General features: G+C 43.0%; 1 protein-coding gene across 1 annotated transcript; it reads left to right on the top strand.

Moving 5' to 3' along the window:
- The first annotated feature begins 2,157 nt into the window (after nucleotides 1-2,157).
- On the top strand, nucleotides 2,158-19,792 carry LOC130127214 (H-2 class II histocompatibility antigen, E-S beta chain-like). The gene is made up of 7 exons (XM_056296783.1): nucleotides 2,158-2,239; nucleotides 2,344-2,424; nucleotides 2,724-2,781; nucleotides 4,396-4,685; nucleotides 9,503-9,716; nucleotides 10,325-10,386; nucleotides 19,737-19,792. Exons 1-7 carry the CDS (start codon nucleotides 2,158-2,160, stop codon nucleotides 19,790-19,792), a joined length of 843 nt encoding a protein of 280 aa, XP_056152758.1.
- Nucleotides 19,793-20,001: the final 209 nt, after the last annotated feature.

The following is a 20,001-nucleotide window of genomic DNA, read 5'->3' as shown; positions in this document are numbered from 1 at the left end:
ATGCTGCATATATGCAAAGAAAAATATCCCCATATTTACAGTAGCCTATGCGGTGTCACCAATCACCATACGGTTCGGTAGTTTCCGGTACATCGGGGGGGGGGGGGGAAATGCCACATCCGTCAAATCTCGTACCGTCTCCAGCTCTCAAGAAAACCAGTGGCGGCATCCACATTAGCTTTCTTCAATTAGTCCATTTAGCGAGTAATAGCCTACAATTATTCTTATTTGCATTGTAAAGTTGTGCACATTTTATCAGCATTATTTGTGGATGCATATAGGCTAGACTCCTTCCTTCTCCGCACGTGGAGGATATTCATGGCGGAGACCTGCCATGTGCGGATTTGTTATTGCTAGTTAAGATTAATGCTGACACGGTAGTTCAGAGTGGTGTGTTTTTTTCTGTTAAGTGTATGCTACTTGGTAATTGGCTAAATGATAAATAAGAAAAATCAGTTTTAATCTCCCTATAATACGAAGACGCTGCGTGTTACTTACCAACTCATCATTAGTGAGATGGATGGCACGCTCGTACCGAAAGCGAACCGTACTGTGACTTTTCTGTGCAATGCTGCATTAGCATGCTAACAGTAACGTTAATGAACTTACCTATACAGTCTCACTTGGTTCTAGTGATATGATATACCCGCCACACCACCCAACCCAACGGTTCTAGTGACGTGGTATACCCGCCGCACCACCCAACCCAACGGTTCTAGTGATATGGTATACCCGCCACACGACATGACCCAACATCTTGGACCAGTGGTTGAGTCACCTCAGAGGCTATGTTACCGTAGCTAGATAGCTAGCTAGCTAACGGTAACTGATCACCAACCATATCATCAACGGACTGCATATCACTTACTTTTCTGGGTGCATCCTTGACAGATGTCTGTTGAAGTTTGAGGTTGTCCCGGTCTTCTCCTCAATAGTTCGTTTACATATCGAACATCTAGCAGTGATCTTGCTGGAATTTGTTGTAAAATCTGTGTAAGCAAAGCGCACAATTCGGGGGGTCTCTTTAGGCATCTTGGCGCTACTGAACATGACGGTATGCACGCCACGTGAATCCGCATGTAGGTGGAACACACGTGCCTGCCCTTACACGGAATTGAATAATGTTACAGTATTAATATAGCTATCAATATATTTTAATAGGGCATATTATTTAAAAAAAATCTAACAAAAACAGTCTTTATCAATTAAAAAGTCAGAGTCCGGGTCTCCAACTTCCGAGTCCGAATGCAGTAAATTCGCGAGTCCAAGTCCAAGTCCGAGTCATCAGTTCTCAAGTCAAAGTCGAGTCACGAGTCATGAAAATCAGGACTCGAGTCGGACTCGAGTCCGAGTCCTGGACTCGAGTACTACAACACTGGCATGAGGATATGTTATGTGCACTGTCGTTGCCAACCAAAACCACAGCCGCAGAACTGTTCAAGTGGCTGGATGATTATATATCAGGAGAACCGAACTGGTCTTTTTGTGTCGGCATATGCACAGACGGAGCTGCTGCCATGACCGGACTGGTGGCTGTCTGGTGTAACTACTCGGATTAAGGAGGTTGCACCTGAATGTGAGTCTACGCATTGTGTCATTCACCGGGAGATGCTGGCTAGCCGAGAAATACCGCTGGAACTTAACAGCGTATTGAATGACGTCGTTAAAGTTATTAACCACGTCAGAGCACGCGCCCTTGACTCGCGCCTGTTCGAGCAGCTTTGTGAGGAGATGGACGCGGAGTGCAGACACCTTCTCTTATACACAGAACTAGGATGGCTATCCCGAGGGAGGTCGCTGGCCAGAGTGTTTGAGTTACGAGAGCCGCTGCAGAGATGTCTCTCAGAAACCAGTCCCCGCTGGCAGCACATGTCAGTGACGAGGAATGGGAAGTAATACTTGGGGTAGTATTGGTCGAGGATCAATGACCACACCGGGTTATAGAACTCAGGTTTAATCGTGGCTCAGTAGGCAGACATAAATAACCATACATGGTAGTGGTGTAACCATAATAACAGTCCGGGTAGTACATAACACCTAGTGTAGTTTCAGTGGATATACATGGCGTTATATCACTACAGAATGGGGCGCAAAACTCGCTAACTTGTGCGACATATTCAACCTGCTCAATGAACTCAGTCGGTCCCTTCAGGGGGAATGACAACTGTCTTCAAGTTGGCAGATAAAGTAGCTGCATTTAAAGCCCAGCTGGATCTGTGGGGACGGCGCGTGAACAGAGGTATATTTGACATGTGTCAAACATTGGCGGGGATTTGGAAGAGACTGAGACCGAGCCTTCATTCTCCCAGCTGCTGCACCATCACCTGTCTTTGCTTTTACAAGAGTTTGAGCGCTACTTCCCAACCACAAAAGACCCACGAACTGCCAAGGACTGGATCCGCCACCCATTTGTCAACGAACCAGGTGAATCCAGCACGTCTAGCCAAGAAGAAGATCAACTGCTAGAGAGCACATGGAGACCGCACATGGCGGCGGCCTTGAAAGTATGTTGGAGACGGCAACTCTGCCGGTGTCCTGGGTTAAAGTCCCGGCAGATACCCTGAGATCAGCACAACAGCGCTGGAAACCCTGTCGCCGTTTCCGACACGCTCCTATTTGTGTGAAGCGGGATGTTCTGCAGTGACGGCAACCGAAACAAAAGGACGGAGTAGACTGGACATGAGCGGCACACTTGGGGTGTCATTGTGTCCCATTACCACTAGATGGCACCGTCTCCGAGCAGAGAAACCAGCTCAGGGCTCCCACTGATTCAGAGTTACGGTGAGTCGTATTTTCATGCAATTTATATTTGTTTTTGAGTTGCATCTTATTTTGAAGGCACGTTTAAACGTTACCATGGCGACCAGAGAGCGTTAGGGGGCAGAGAGGATGTTACTCATGTTCTGTTGTCGGCGCGATGTTACGAGGACGCTGCTAATAAAGTTGCATACGAGTACACGGTGGATTCACGTTTATTATTATATTTAGAAAATACCACAGTTTTTATGCCGCTCGTGTCATTTTATTTTGTGTATTTATCCGCCACACCTTAAAGGCCGGTCCGTGACAATGTTGTCTGACATTAAACCGGTCCGTGGCGCAAAAAAGGTTGGGGACCGCTGATCTAGTCTCGGTACCCCCCGCCAGTACCCCTCTTCCATAAAGTGTTATTTACCAGTCTGTCCACGGAGGGGCGCCATTTGGGATTGGTTGGATGACGCATGTCTCCAGTGAGAGTAGGCTATAGCAGCCTGATGGGAGATGGCCGACACTGATGTTTCTGTCCACCCTTGTCAAATGTGTAGGCTACTCCTTCATATCAGGGAGCAGATAGAGAGGAGGAGGAGGAGGAGGAGGAGGAGGAGGAGGCTCATGTGTGTGTTCTTTGATGCTAATAGCCTCGTTATACAAGTGGGGGGACGTTGATCTAAAGACAGAATGATATCGCCAACGTCTGTTCTTTCATTTAGCAGAACTTGTGGTTCCTCACATGGCCTCACTTCATGACTCATTAGGCTGAAGGCTGCTGCTGATTTACATATGCAAATATCCTACCAAGAGGAGTTGCACCTTCCTTCCATCCACATTAACCATCCAAGCGGGGGGGGGGGGGGCACACTACCCGGTTAATGTGCAGACCACCCGGTTTTTCACATTACCCGTAACACACACACACACACACACACACACACACCTCTCTCTCTCTCACACACACACACACACATATATATATATATATATATATATATATATATATATATATATATATGCGTGTGTGTGTGTGTGTGTGTGTGTGTGTGTGTTTGTGTTCTTGTACATGTTGAGTGTGTATTGTGTACATGGTGAGTGTGTATTGTGTACATGTTGAGTGTGTATTGTGTACATGGTGAGTGTGTATTGTGTACATGTTGAGTGTCCTGCAGCTAGGGGGCGCTATACTAACCACACATGTCCTCTTGTCATTCTGTCACCGGACAAAGCTTCTCAGTCCCCGAACAGGCTCGAACCTGTGAGTTTCTGTCCCTTTCCAGCATTAGGCTCTTCCCTCTACCTGGTACCAGATGACGTGACAGGCCTCTGTGTTTTCTATTGGCTGATGTTGGGAGAGCTAGCCAGCCCAGTGAGGTGATTGGGTGGTGGACTGGTTTATGTCCAGGGGGCAGTCCACACCAGTCAGTCTGTAAAGGAGGACAGTTTATTGTGTTCATCAGCAAGACAGACACATGGCTTCATGCTGCCTTGTTGTGTGTTGCTCCCTCCTGGTCGTGGGTTTCTATGGAGCAGGTGAGATAAAATATGTAAATCAGTCTCTGTCGGATGGACTCTGCTGTGTTGTTAGAAAAGAGGTTTTAATTATTGTCTTTAAAACAATTCAACTAAGTAACTTGAACCTGTTTCTCTTTCTCTTCCAGATGCGTTTTTGTGGTATTACACGTCCACATGTGTGTTCACCTCCTCTGAGCTTCCTGACATAGAGTTCATACGCTCTTATTATTTCAATAAGATAGAATTTATGAGGTTTAACAGCACTGTGGGGAAGCATGTTGGATATGATGAGTTTGGTATCCGTAACGCAGAGCGCGCGAACAACGATCCTGCATTTCTGGCAGAAGGGAGAGCTCAGAAAGAGAGATACTGCAAACCTGGTATAGAGATAGATTACCAAGCTGCACTGGATAAGACAGGTGAGCTGCTCTGCTATTATGACTATTACTACTACTGTTACTACTACTATTAGTAGTACTATTATTATGACTATTACTACTACTGTTACTACTACTATTAGTAGTACTGTTATTATGGCTATTACTACTACTGTTACTAATACTATCATTATGACTACTACTACTGTTACTACTACTATTAGTAGTGGATGTATGTGTGTGTTTCTGTGTGTTCGCGCGCGTCTGTGAGTTGTGTGAGCGCGTGTGTGCGCGCGCACGTTTGTAAGTGTGTGCGCGCGTTTCTGAGTTGTCTTTCGGTGTGCGCGCGTGTCTGTTTGTGTGTGAGTGTGTGTTTGTCACCGTGTGTGCGTGTGTGTGTGTTTTATGTTTGTATCTGTGTGTGTGTGTTTGTGTGTATAAGTGCGCGCGCGCGTGTGCGTGTGTGCGTGCGTGCTTGTGCTTTTGTGCGTGTGTGTGTGTGTGTGTGTTATTGAACAATAGAACATGGTACATAAAACAGGTGTGTAGTATTACGGACACACACCAGGTTCAGTATAATTACACAACTACGTCAGAAGAACCCAATCAGGGTGTGAGACAGTCCCCGACATAAAGCAGCGCTGCCAGCAGGTATTAACGGGCTCCAAGCCCCCATGTATGTAAGTCGGGTCTGGCTGTCTGTAGGAGCCTCGCTAGTTGAGCTGTTTGCTTATTAGACGGATGCAAGTCTCAGTCTTAAAGAGCGACGGTGGTCGTAAAGCTGTCCGTCAAGATGGTGTATGAGGATGGTTGTGAACACAGCGCACAACTATTGATCATCTATGACGTCAACAAAGGATTATTGATGAACCCGGAACAGGTTATTAACATCGTGTGGGTTGGGGCTGGAAGAAAAACAACATATGTGTCTAAAAGAATATAATGACATGTAGGGATGAGGTGGGGAAATGAGTAGTATTAGGCTGTACATACTTGTCAACAATGTTGAGTGTTAAGTACTGAGTACTAACAGTGGAAGAGCGTGTAGTATATGTTTTAGGAGAAGTACAATTCTAGTGTTCCCTCCCATGGACGAGGCAAGTGTGGGGCTGACAGGAGCGAAGAGGTTGTCTTCCACTAACTTCAGAGGGTTTCTTGGCAGCCTTGCAGTGAGTTATTCAGTAAAGTGGGAGAAATGCAGCCTGCTGGAAACCTTGTTCTGAGCTTCAGGGAACTTATTTGTGTTTTAATTAAACCTGCTGAAGTGGGAGTAGGAGGATATAATGAAGCATGAGTATGCTGCATCTGAGTTCAGCATCTATGCAGTGAATGCGTGAAGGCGTCATCAGGAAACTGAGATTAGTTCTTAACAGACGCAGCTAATGGCGGTGTCTGAGCCAGAGATGTGGAAGCAGAGGCTTATCTTACAGCTGCTATGGGTCATTCTGTGACTTGTTTGCTGATTCTGAAAGAAATGTGTAGTTATACTCCTGTAGTGCGTTGTGTAGCCGTGTCAAAGGGCAGTAGAGTGGACTTGGGCTGATAATGGTTTGCATTATAAAATGTCCTTTACTGAAGGGTGCTCACAAGAGTACATAGCTGCTAGCTGCAAAGCTTCAGTTTGATCACATTGACAGGCTACAAGTAGTTTGGATATATAATGTTAGCGCATTTCATGATTTTGCAGCATAGCGCCACCTAGTGGCCAATTAACAGTAAATAATGCACAGAACCTCAGGGCGTCATGACTTATTGGTGGACCAAGTTTCGTGTTAATCGGAGTTGCTGTGAACAAGATCCGCCACCTTGAACCAATAGCATAGCTGCTGCTAAAGAGCTGCATGTTGTCCCTTATACTTTAAACGCTTATAACACAAAAACCGTCGCTGATAAACATCTGAACACATTCACACGTCATGCTGGTAGTGTCACGTGCCCTGTCAAATATTTTGGAATAGTTTGATCAAATATGTGTGAAAATAAAAAATATTAGGTATATTGTACACTGTACAGGCATATATTGTACATTGCTGTGGATGCATGTTTTGACCGATTAGAATGACCTTTGGCCCCCTTGATATGTTCATTCTCCAGAATGTCTGTGGCGATGTTGGTAGCAATTGAATGAATCGGTGCAGAAATATTTATGCTTTATGATTTTTCATATTTTGAAAAATATAGAGTGACGGACTTCTGAATTGACCCTATGTTGCAGTGCAGCAAAGTGTTGGCATCACTTACTGGATCTGCTCACAACATCTCAGCTCTGTAGGATGTGCAGGGGATTTGGGGGACATTTTGGGGCATTTTTGAAGATTCGCAGGTGAAATTTAATTTTTTTTCATAAACCACGCCCACTTTTAAAATCATGACCAAATTGCATGTATGATCCTAGATTGTGCACCCCAAATGTCATCCAAATCCATGTTGTCAATTATGAGATATAATCTTATCCAATTTATAGCGCCCTCTACTGGACAATTGAAACGTACTTCATGAGTTAGGATCTTTTGACAATACGTGACGTACATCTAAAATTTCAAGTTGATATGTCAATGCATTGATGAGTTATGGCACCGTCATGGAAAATCACCGTTTTTCAGTCAAGGTTCATTGATCTGTCAAATCAAAACCGAGCAACGGATCAAAATTCTTTCGATAACTTTTTGCCTTGAGTGACTGTAGATGATGTGTGCCACGTTTCGTGTAAATCGATCGCACGGCCTAGGAGGAGTTCGAACAATTAGTTTTGGCTATTTTCGCAAATTTGCGAAATGATATTACAGCAGAAATGGGCGTGGCCTATACCTCGTGATTCAGCTATGCTCAGTGAATCGGTGCATGTAAAGGTTTGCATGTCCGATGTACGGTTTGGGAGTTACACGCCAAAACGCGTTGACCTTCGAAATTGCGCCACCAACTGGTTGATATGTGTCATGTTTTGCATCTGGGGTAAGTGCGAAGTTCTGTACCAGGCCTCCAAAGGGTTTTGTAGAATCTGTTACGGTGTAGGCTGCAGTACCACTTTTACCAACGGATAAAATAAAAAATAAAAATAAAAATAAAAAACTGAGCAGAAACAATAGGGGTCCCCATCCCCTGGGGCTTGGACCCCTAATAAATGGTAACAACATAATACAAACAAAGAACAGACACACAACAAAACAGAAGGGGAGTACACATGTGCACATGTAAAGTAACAGACGGCTCTCAGGACACAAGTGTGGTAGTAGGTCAGCAGCTCGTTACTTGCGTTGTTGTTTCAAGGCTGAGAGGTTTAAGGAAAGACTCACTTCTTGGAGACAAGCAGGGATCTTAGGTAATGATTTACACAACTCCTGTTTGTGAGTACACATGTTGCATCTACAGTAACACAATTAATCAGATGTTGAAGAGCACATCTTCTGGATGAAGACAGCACCAGGTCACGTGTCTCATGTTAAAGGAGGGACAGAGTCACGAGACTCCACACCAGTCGCACACTTATGGGACATTTCACCGTCACACAACAAGTGTGAGCGTGTTTGTGTGTTGTGTTACCAGAATCAACGGAATCTAGAACTTCCAGACCTCCTTCTGCTTCACTGCTGGACAGGACACATGGTTTAAGCTGGTGTGGTTTATTCTTCCAAATGACATTTAAGAAAGTTCTATTTGCTTCTGTGGCGGTAGAACCATAAACCAATAGAGACACAGATGGACCCACAAAGCGAGACAGGCCCTCTGCTTTGGAGAGGAGAACTCCTCCTAAAATAGAGAAACCCCTTCCAAGACCAATCCTGAAGACAGACTTGGTCTTTTTAATCTGTTGGAGAAATGGAGATGTTGTCTAGCTGTAAGATGTGTAGTTGTATATATTCCCAAATACTTAACGGACTCTTTTACTCTTTTACCAAGTACACAATCGCTACAATCACGCACAGACAACATTCCACATGTGCACACATTTAGTCGCAGGTCCGAGGCCCTGGAACACTGGTTACCTGAGGTAACAGAGTTCCTCACGTGCTTCTTGTCCTTCAAAACAAAGTGGTGTCGTCTGCCAGTTGTGAGATTTTTAACTCTCCACCAAAACCCGACATTCCTTCCAAACGTCCATCATTCACGATATTAACTGATAAGAATTCAGCCCCTCAAATAAATAAGGGAGGAGGAACAGGGCAGCCTTGGCGGAGCCCTCTGTTCATCTGGACTCTTTTACAGCTGTTAAAGTTCATCATAACAGAACTATTCATATCTTTGTAAAACATACTGACAATGCCAACAAAGTTATTCCCAAAGCCCAACGCCTCGACGGACTGTAACAGAACCGTGAGTTCAATCGCGTCAAAGGCCTCATAGAAGTCTAGGAACAAAATAAGTGCTTCAGGATTTACTGCATCTGCATAATCCAGCAGATCTAGGATTAGTCTCATGTTACAGTAACGTGCCGGGTTTTCATGAGTCCTGTTTGAGGTCCGGCTATAACAGAGTCTAGTCCTCAATGCGGAGGGCTGGACTGAGGCGACTCACCGCAGAAGAGCCGTTTAACATGCTTTATTCCAGCTCTGCTAGGCACTGCCGTAAATCAGTTTATGGTAACTCCTCTGGGGGCCGCTGTCGTAATAATGTAAACTAACCTACGACACATCAGTACAACCGCCAAGGTTGGACTAACCCGGGATTCCAACCCACGACCTTTCTGCTGTGAGGCGACCGCGCTAACCACTGCGCCACCATGTGGCCCCAAACATTATATACTCTCGGGATTAGCAACTCTACACATTTGACATTGATTCAAAAAGTTAATTTCAAGTCCTGATGATGATGATGATGATGATGATGATGATGATGATGATAACAAAATAATTCTTTATCAGCTGAGCCCAGTGTGAGACTGACTTCAGTGACGCCCCCTAGTGGCCGACATCCGGCCATGCTGATGTGCAGTGTCTACAACTTCTTCCCCAAATACATCAGTGTCACCTGGCTGAGAGACGGACAGCCGGTGACCTCTGACGTCACTTCCACCGATGAGCTGGCAAATGGTGATTGGTACTACCAGATCCACTCCCACCTGGAGTACACGCCCAGGTCAGAACACTTAGACTCAGTACCAAATGGACCGGTCCAAATACATACACAATACTTTAACACTACACACTCACGCACACACACACACACACACACACACACACACACACACACACACACACACACACAATGACTGGAAAACAAAGCACAAAGTGATGATTTAAGGTGGAACGTGTCTCCTCAGTGTCTGCTCTGTAGACACCAGCTGTATGTTTAAGGTGGAACGTGTCTCCTCAGCGTCTGCTCTGTAGACCCCAGCTGTATGTTTAAGGTGGAACGTGTCTCCTCAGCGTCTGCTCTGTAGACCCCAGCTGTATGTTTAAGGTGGAACGTGTCTCCTCAGCGTCTGCTCTGTAGACACCAGCTGTATGTTTAAGGTGGGATGCGTGGCTCTTTACAGGTGAGATCCCAGATGGACGACAGAGTATTTATTGTGTATTAATACCGTGTTTTAAACTGGGCTGATGTTTAGTATCAGACTCGACTAGTTTCTGTGCAGACAGACAGGAAAGTACAGACTTACCTCATCCAATCACATCACGTCTTATTTATTGTTGATATGTTGTTTATTTCCTGTGTTTTCTTCTTCTTCACTTATTTCATCCCAGGTCTGGAGAGAAGATCACCTGCATGGTGGAACACGCCAGTTTCCCCTCTCCTAAGAAAGTGGACTGGAGTGAGTATCTATGTGTGTCTGTCCATGGATAGGTGATGAAGACATAGAGAGACAGGTCAACATGCAGATGTGTCTATAGATAGAGACATGTGTCTGTCTCTCCAGATCCCTCCATGTCACAATCAGACAGAAACAAGATCGCCAGCGGAGCGTCAGGTCTGCTTCTGGGTTTGATTTTGTCTTTGGCAGGTCTGATCTACTACAAGAGGAAGGCCAGAGGTCAGTAACACTAGATCAGTCCAGACCAGGTTTACACTGGTTCACATCAGTCCACATGTACACACTACACTATAATACCACTACACTATAATACCACTACATATACACACTACACTATAATATCACTACATATACACAGTACACTATAATAACACTACATATACACAGTACACTATAATACCACTACATATACACACTACACTATAATATCACTACATATACACAGTACACTATAATACCACTACATATACGCAGTATACTACATCACTACATTATAATACAAACACATATAAACAGTACACTCTATATCACTACACTATATCAGTACATATAGACTATACACTATACATATACAGACAGTACACTATACATATCAGTACTTATAGACAGTACACTGTACATATTAGTACATATAGACAGTACACTATACATATAGACAGTACACTATACATATCAGTACACATGTACAGTACACTGTACACATTAGTGGGTGTCATCAGTACTTGAAGTGGGCCAGACTTGTTTGGTTGTATTTCAGTCTCTTCACTCTTCACCACTTTTCTTATCGTTGGTATTTTTTAACAGGGCGTGTTCTGGTTCCAACCAGCTGAAGCAGGAAGTGACGCTTCTTCCTCGTTGGTTGTTTTGGTGGCAGTCCAGTGTGTGTCGCTTTCACCTGAAGGTTTTCTCCCAGCTTGTCAGTACTGCCCCCTGCTGGATCTCATTGCCTCCTGCTCGTATTCTCACTAATGCTCTACAGATTCTGATGTCATAGACATATAAAGAGTAGACGCCGCATCGACCGCTGCTGCCTATTGACGCTGACGAGCCGTGGGGCCGCCATCTTGGACCGGTCACCCGCTCCACTCAGTGTAATGTGTTTGGCAGGCGCAATGAACTGTCAGCGCAGTTAATCAATCATAACTCGCTGAATACCAAACTGATTTCCACGCCTCTTTTGTTGATGAAAACGTCATACATGTAGCTGATACAGGACACATGGTTTGACGTATTTTAATGTTTATAGTTGGCTTAACAGTAATAGAATATTCTGATATATGATATATGTGATGTATGATAGGTAGCTACCGTATTGTTCTGAATATAAGACGGGGTTTTTACCCTGGAAATACGTATGAAAAAGGGGGGGTCGTCTTACATTCGAGTTCTAGACTTTTGAATGTCAATATACATTCTCACTCAGTCAGATTTGTTTCAAGACCGTTCTAAAATTAGACCACTTCGATGGTTAATGCAGGTATTGAAATGTTGAAATGGTTATTTTTTCAATATGAGATGGATAGTCTCAATAGACTACAGTTTATTTTCATTTGTATGCTATTTAAATACCATAAGTCATTCATTTACAAATGTATTTACATTTTTTTATTTAAATGTGACAATTTCATCTGAAATATATTGAAAACATAATTTTATTTAAAAGCTGTTAAACAGACTACCTTGTTTTATTCAATGTGTTTTTATTATCATTATTTTCAAATATAATGTTTTTCTTTATAAAACCAATATTTGCTCTTCAAAAAGTATTTTTCCAAAAATGATTCTTGAAAAACGGGGGGGGGGTCGTCTTATAATCAGGGTCGTCTTATATTCGGAACAATACGGTATTTAGCAAAACGCTCACTATATATATATATATACACACACACACACACACACAAGGTAAAATATGATAGAGAGGCAGAAGCAGATAGTGGCAGTAAAGTCAGCTATTTTAATAAGTTGAAGAAACAATATATGATTAGGCTATATAAATATATAAACAATATATGAACACATTATATATCTACAGTATATATAACAACAATATATGTTATATATCAGAGAAAATGAAAAATATATATAAATCCCCGCCCCAAACCATATTTACACATGTACAACGTTGCTTACATAGGTGACCAGTGCATTACACACAATGGACAAACGTAAACACTGACAACAACACAAAATATTTACATGTGAGGGTAGGAAGTATACAGTGTGTGTGTGTGTGTGTGTGTGTGTGTGTGTGTGTATAATAAATTGGTATAATACTGTAATAATATCGTAATTATATCCAATAGTATGATGTAATAATAAAACATAAATACAGATATACATATATATATTTAAAGAGAGATAAATATATAAACAATGTAGCATAACAATGTCGGGGAAAGAATAAAAGTTGCTAATTAAAGTTTGACATGAAACCCCTAAAACCCTTGAAAGAGACCTGTTGTGCAGAGTTTCTTTCTCGTGCTCCCTCTCTGCAGGTCAAGAGAGGTGAGTTTTGCAATGTGGTGCCACCGTATATTCAATCTTACTTGTGAAAAGTAATCCCCCGAGCCCTGTTTTCCACGGTCCGTCGATTGGAGCAGGAATATGCTGAACAGTGTTCTGCCATCTTTCTCAGTCGTGTCGTGTATTCTGCTGCTAGGCAACTCGTAGGATGACCGGTCCAAGATGGCGGCCGTATTTCTCGCGCCCCAACAGCCAATGCGGCGTCTACTCTTTATATGTCTATGTATGCACCGCTACTATCCTTCGCGGACCTTCTTGTAAAATACAAGATTCATATTGACACCCTCTGTTCCTTTTGTGGCAATGTGGATGAAACCATATGTCATTTATTTTGGGATTGTACCTACTCTCATGTTTTTTGGATTGATCTAAATAATCTCATAAATAACAAAATTGACTCTTCTTGTAAACTGGACATCCAACATGTTTTATTTGGTCTGTCACAAAATGAGGAAATAAGTTCAGAAAACAATGTATATTATCAAACTTCTATTAATATTTGCTAAATTTCATATTCATTGTACCAAATTTGCACACCAGCGTCCAAACATTAGTGTATTCAAAGCACTTCTTTCATCCTATTTAGAATCTTTAAAAGAATGTATGAATCCTAAAGCCAGCAAAACAAGAAGACTATGTGAAGAATATAATTTAACTTAAATCCTGTATCTCGAGCTTTTTTATTTTGTCTTTTCTTTTTTTATGGATATGTAAATTTTAATTTTGAAACAATTTATATTTTTGTAACTACTTTTAGTCCTATTGTGATGTAATATTTTCTTGTTTATATGTTTTGTTCAATAAAAAAAAAATACTATCCTTCGCGGACTTCCATATCCCAAGATGCTTTGCGCGCCGCTGCTCCGCCCCTTCTCCTCACCAACAACAAATAAAGATAAATAAATAATGGGCGGCGGACGAATGTCTGTTCAAAGCACCGAGCAAGATTTCCCTTATAAATGTAAGTACTGGGTTTCTACTCATTTGAACATCTAACGGCAGATATGTTAAACTTCAGGGGAGCTTAAAAGCTCAAAATGTCTGTTAAGATACGTGAGGTTAGTATTGCTTCCATGTAGCCACCTAGCATGCTAGCCGACGGCTCGATGTGAGGCCTCAGTTTCAGCTTTGAACTAAAGCCTTATAACGCTTCACTTTCCCATGTTCCACTTTACAAGCTGGACTCATATCTAAGATGATCGGGACACTTTATAGACTATTGATACTTCATATTATCTACATCAATGCACCAAGATGAACTAATGTCATGTTAAGTTGTGAGTCCTGCCTTATTTCCAGACTGTAAAACCGTTAAGTGTAGTTAAACGTTTTAATTATGATGAATGTAGTCCATAAGAAGCCTTGTGTCTGGTGACATAACACACAACATGCTTTACATGTCAGCTTGTTTAAGGCAGCAAGGAACAAACTGAGCAGTTCATCCCACTCCGTGAAGACAACCAGCAACTGTTTACTGGAGCCAGAATGAGAGACAGGCGTTGATTGGTTGTTGTTCTTTGTGTGGGTATTAATTGTTATGAATAAGTTTATTGTGCAAAACGTTAGATGTTTTATAAATTAAAATATTGTTACTTTGTTATATGTGTTATCTATTCTTTTTACTATTTACAACTAAAGTACAACCATTTATAAAAGGGTTAACAAACATTTCACGGGCAACAAAGGACGGAATTGTTTCTTTTATTATAATTACTAATTAAGCGACAGTCTTAAAATGTACAACTATTCACAAATTAGGGGGAACAAACTTTGCTGAGCAGGAGTCCCTGACGGTGCTGCTGGGCTGGATGGAATGCCACAAGAAAGACCCTGGTGTCTTCTGGCTGCCAGCGGGACTCATCAAGGACGGTCCCCAGAGTTTGTTTGGGGGTGCATGTTGTCTTGTACTTTATAGTACTGATATTAGTCATGAATGGACCGGAGACCAAGGCATAACGTTGACCTTTTACTAGGCATGTCTTCAAGTCCCAACACTCGCGCATGCGCGCTCATTACATATCAAAACCTGCTCACTACATCTCCCCCTTTTACACTGATACTTTCAGGATCTTTACAGAACAATTAAATCACATGTTAATAAAGCCTAATGCTGATTTTACCAACAAGGCAGGGGAACAGCTGGCACCTTAAACCTCTCTGTAAACGTGAGCATATGTAGACTGGTTAAATGAACTTCACATCCCATATCTAGACACACATTTCACATCTCATATCTAGACACACATTTCACATCCCATATCTAGACACACATTTCACATCTCATATCTAGACACCAGTGTTGTAGTCGAGTCACTAAACCTCGAGTCCGAGTCGAGTCTCGAGTCCCCAGTGTTCGAGTCCAAGTCCGAGTCACCAAAGAAAAGTCGAGTCGAGTCCGAGTCGAGTCCCCATTACCTGAGTCCGAGTCGAGTCCCTATTACCCTAGTCCGAGTCCGAGTCATCAAGGTTGAGTCTGAGTCGAGTTCCAAGAGGGCTCCATTGATCCACTCGGGCACAGTCAAAGATCTGACATACAAATAAAAAAGGTGTACATTAAACAAAAAGGACACAGCTGTCACCATTTCAAAGGGAGTTTAATTACTTTGTGACACGATAGCCAAACAAATGCACACCCACACACTCGCACACATGCACGCGCAAGCATGCGCGCACACACACATTTTTAGAACAGTCTGAATTTCTTTGACATTCTGAACACTGGATGTGCTTCAAAACACATTGATAGCTGTGAATAGCATGATATTAGCAAATGGTGGAAACAGTATACAGAAGTAAGTTCCACAGCATACAATACATTCATAAAAACTAGTCAAAAGACATTGTCTCTCAGGAATAGTTAGGAACAAAAGGCTGGTGGCACTAGTTTTAAGCATACACATTGCATTTCAAAAACATAAGATCTGACAGCATGGAACTACTCAACCTTGCACGGTGAGGCCTCATCAAAATGCCTCCATGACTAAATACCCTTTCAATGGGTGCACTGGAGGTAGGGATAGAGAATACCTGTGTGGCAATCTGATAGAGAGGGTAGGGAATTTGGATTTGTTTTGCTGCCAAAACCTGAGGCACGGGACTGAGTCAGAGTCCTGCTCGGCGATCAAGTCGAGGTATGCAGTCAACTGAGCCTGGCCAGACGGCTTCTTCTCGGTGGAGGAGGGAGTCCTCCTGTAGTGGGAGAACATTCTCAACTGCTTCTCAGGAGGAGACTCTGAAAGTTCACCTTCCCCTGGTCCTGTTGCTTCCGCTGCATCTGCTGTTGATACCGCTTGCTTGACACCCTCTGCCTTTATATACTCTGAAATGAGAGGGGGGCATGGGGGACTCATTACAAATATGTTATTGACTAGGCCTACATGACAAATGACACGTCTATGTGCTTTATTGTAACACCTTCAATGATATAAACATCACAACAATCAAATAGTTAATCACTTAACTAACGTTAATCAAAACATTTCTCACCTTTGATCTCAGTCTTCAGCACATCTTTGATGTCACTGTCCAGCTGCACATCATGTTCTAGCCACTGGAAGCCAAATGCTGGGTCCAACACAGATGCTATGAAGTAGGCATTGGTGAAAGGAAATTTGGTAGGGCCTCTTCCTTCAGCTGGCTCACATCCTGGTATCTTGACTGCACTGAAAACCTCTGCAAACCTTGTTTTCAAGGAGCTCTCCAGAGCTCTCCCCAGAGGCCCACAGTATCTGGCTTTTCCTCTTATTTCCTGCAGGTGACAGCGCAGAGTGAGGACACAGGGCACAATCACACTGACGGTGACAGTAGTCTCACCCTGAGTTAGGTTGGTTGCCTCTAAGAACGGATCAAGAACTTCGATCAGTTCTTTAAGCTGAGCATACTCTCGCGGGGATAAGATAAGGCTTTTGTGCCCCCTCTGATTCCAACACACTGGACAGCTTTTGCATGTCTAAATGCACATAAGCCTTCACCTGCTTCAGAGTGGAATTCCATCGTGTGGCATTCGCTGTTGGAATTGTTGCATCACCAGAACACGCTTCAAAGCAGTCTTTAAACGAGGTGCCACTGTGGAGGAGGTTGGCTGCACGGGATAGCTTTGCTAGGGTGCTTGACAGCCCACTGTTGTCTTTCAGACCATCTTTTATGACCAACTGCAGTGAATGTGTGAAGCATGATAGTCTCTGCATCTTACAGTTCTCAGCCAAAGTGTCATTGACTGTCTGTTGATCTTCTGGCATCAGGTCTTGCCATATTTCATCATCCTCCTCAAATGTGCTGGGATCATGAGCTTCAGCATCACAAGGATCCTCTAGGGGAAAGCTGGCCTGGAAAGCTTTTCTCATGTTGGATGCATTGTCAGTTATGACAAAGTTGATCTTGTCCTTAATCAGGTATTCTTCAGCACAGCATTCAAACATCATTGCAATCTTCTCTCCTGAGTGTTTCCCATGCACTCTTTTGCAGGAAAGAAGATATGACTGAAGGCTGAATTCCTGTTTTTTGTTATCCATTGCCACTGTGTGTGCTGTCACTCCAAGGAATGACCGCATATTTCGATCACTCCAAATGTCTGTGGTAACAGCAACACTCGATGCTTCTGCCAGCTGGCTCTTTATCTGTTCTTTCTTGACTTCCACCATTCCTGGAATGGTCACAGAGGAAATTGTGGATCTTGCTATGGGCCGGTACTGAGGGTCCAGGACATGCAGCAAGTGCTTGAAGTCCTCGTTGTCAACGATGGAGAGTGGCAAGCAGCACTTAATGATTAGATCTTTTACAAGGGCATCACTTATAGCCTTCTGACGTGGATGTTTAAGGTCGTACATCCTTTGCTGTCCATCATTTAAAAATGATGTGATAGTCTTCTGACCTGGAGCAGCTGGCATCACATCTGAAGCAGTGGAGGCACGGTATTCTTGGAACCTAGGGGAAGATAGGATACACACTTTAGCTTGCTGATGCCAAACTGTTTCAAGTAATCTTTCTCACAGCAAAAAATGTGTAACGTTATAACTATAACAATATGCAATACAAATGTTACACATTATACACATAGTTGTTTGAACCATAACCAGTTAAGTTACATATTTAGTTATCTATATAACTAACATTACCATATTAGAAGATTAACTAATGTAAGCTAGCTGGATAAATGAAAAGTATGAGAAAAGATACATAATTTATGAGACTAACAGGAGAGGGATTAATTAGCAAAACCCAGTCATTTAATTATTGATTTAAGTATGTTACATGCTACCTAGCTGAGCTTTAACTCTCTATCCTCCGTGAGTCTGTATGTTTATTCTGTATGGGTCAGGGAGGGTGTGACTTTGTTAGAAGACAGAGCCAGTTCATAGTACTGTTCAAAAGCTACGTCGCGCGTGTCTATTTTTAGAATTTGGCACAGCCAATGCTGCATATATGCAAAGAAAAATACCCCCATATTTACAGTAGCCTATGCGGTGTCACCAATCACCATACGGTTCGGTAGTTTTCGGTACATCGGGGGGGGGGGATGCCACATCCGTCAAATCTCGTACCGTCTCCAGCTCTCAAGAAAACCAGTGGCGGCATCCACATTAGCTTTCTTCAATTAGTCCATTTAGCGAGTAATAGCCTACAATTATTTTTATTTGCATTGTAAAGTTGTGCACATTTTATCAACATTATTTGTGGATGCATATAGGCTAGACTTCTTCCGCCTCCGCACTTGGAGAATATTCATGGCGGAGACCTGCCATGTGCGGATTTGCTATTGCTAGTTAAGATTAATGCTAACACGGTAGTTCAGAGTGGTGTGTTTTTCTGTTAAGTGTATGCTACTTGGTAATTAGCTAAATGATAAATAAGAAAAATCAGTTTTAATCTCCCTATAACACGAAGACGCTGCGTGTTACTTACCAACTCATCATTAGTGAGATGGATGGTACGCTCGTACCGAAAGCGAACCGTACTGTGACTTTTCTGTGCAATGCTGCATTAGCATGCTAACAGTAACGTTACTGAACTTACCTATACAGTCTCACTTGGTTCTAGTGATATGATATACCCGCCACACGACCTGACCCAACATCTTGGACCAGTGGTTGAGTTACTTCAGAGGCTATTGTTACCGTAGCTAGATAGCTAGCTAGCTAACGTTAACTGATCACCAACCATATCATCAACGGACTGCATATCACTTACTTTTCTGGGTGCGTCCTTGACAGATGTCTGTTGAAGTTTGAGGTTGTCCCGGTCTTCTCCTCAATAGTTCGTTTACATATCGAACATCTAGCAGTGATCTTGCTGGAATTTGTTGTAAAATCTGTGTAAGCAAAGCGCACAATTCGGGGCGTCTCTTTAGGCATCTTGGCGCTACTGAACATGACGGTATGCACGCCACGTGAATCCGCATGTAGGTGGAACACACGGGCCTGCCCTTACACGGAATTGAATAATGTTACAGTATTAATATAGCTATCAATATATTTTAATAGGGCATATTATTTAAAAAAAATCTAACAAAAACAGTCTTTATCAATTAAAAAGTCAGAGTCCGGGTCTCCAACTTCCGAGTCCGAATGCAGTGAATTCGCGAGTCCAAGTCCAGGTCCGAGTCATCAGTGCTCAAGTCCAAGTCGAGTCACGAGTCATGAAAATCAGGACTCGAGTCGGACTCGAGTCCGAGTCCTGGACTCGAGTACTACAACACTGGCATGAGGATATGTTATGTGCACTGTCGTTGCCAACCAAAACCACAGCCGCAGAACTGTTCAAGTGGCTGGATGATTATATATCAGGAGAACCGAACCGGTCCTTTTGTGTCGGCATATGCACAGACGGAGCTGCTGCCATGACCGGACTGGTGGCTGTCTGGTGTAACTACTCGGATTAAGGAGGTTGCACCTGAATGTGAGTCTACGCATTGTGTCATTCACCGGGAGATGCTGGCTAGCCGAGAAATACCGCCGGAACTTAACAGCGTATTGAATGACGTCGTTAAAGTTATTAACCACGTCAGAGCACGCGCCCTTAACTCGCGCCTGTTCGAGCAGCTTTGTGAGGAGATTGACGCGGAGTGCAGACACCTTCTCTTATACACAG

The sequence above is a fragment of the Lampris incognitus genome, chromosome 17 (genome assembly GCF_029633865.1).
Source record: "Lampris incognitus isolate fLamInc1 chromosome 17, fLamInc1.hap2, whole genome shotgun sequence".
Lineage (NCBI taxonomy): Eukaryota > Metazoa > Chordata > Actinopteri > Lampriformes > Lampridae > Lampris > Lampris incognitus.
This window is presented reverse-complemented; position numbering and strand designations above follow the sequence as displayed.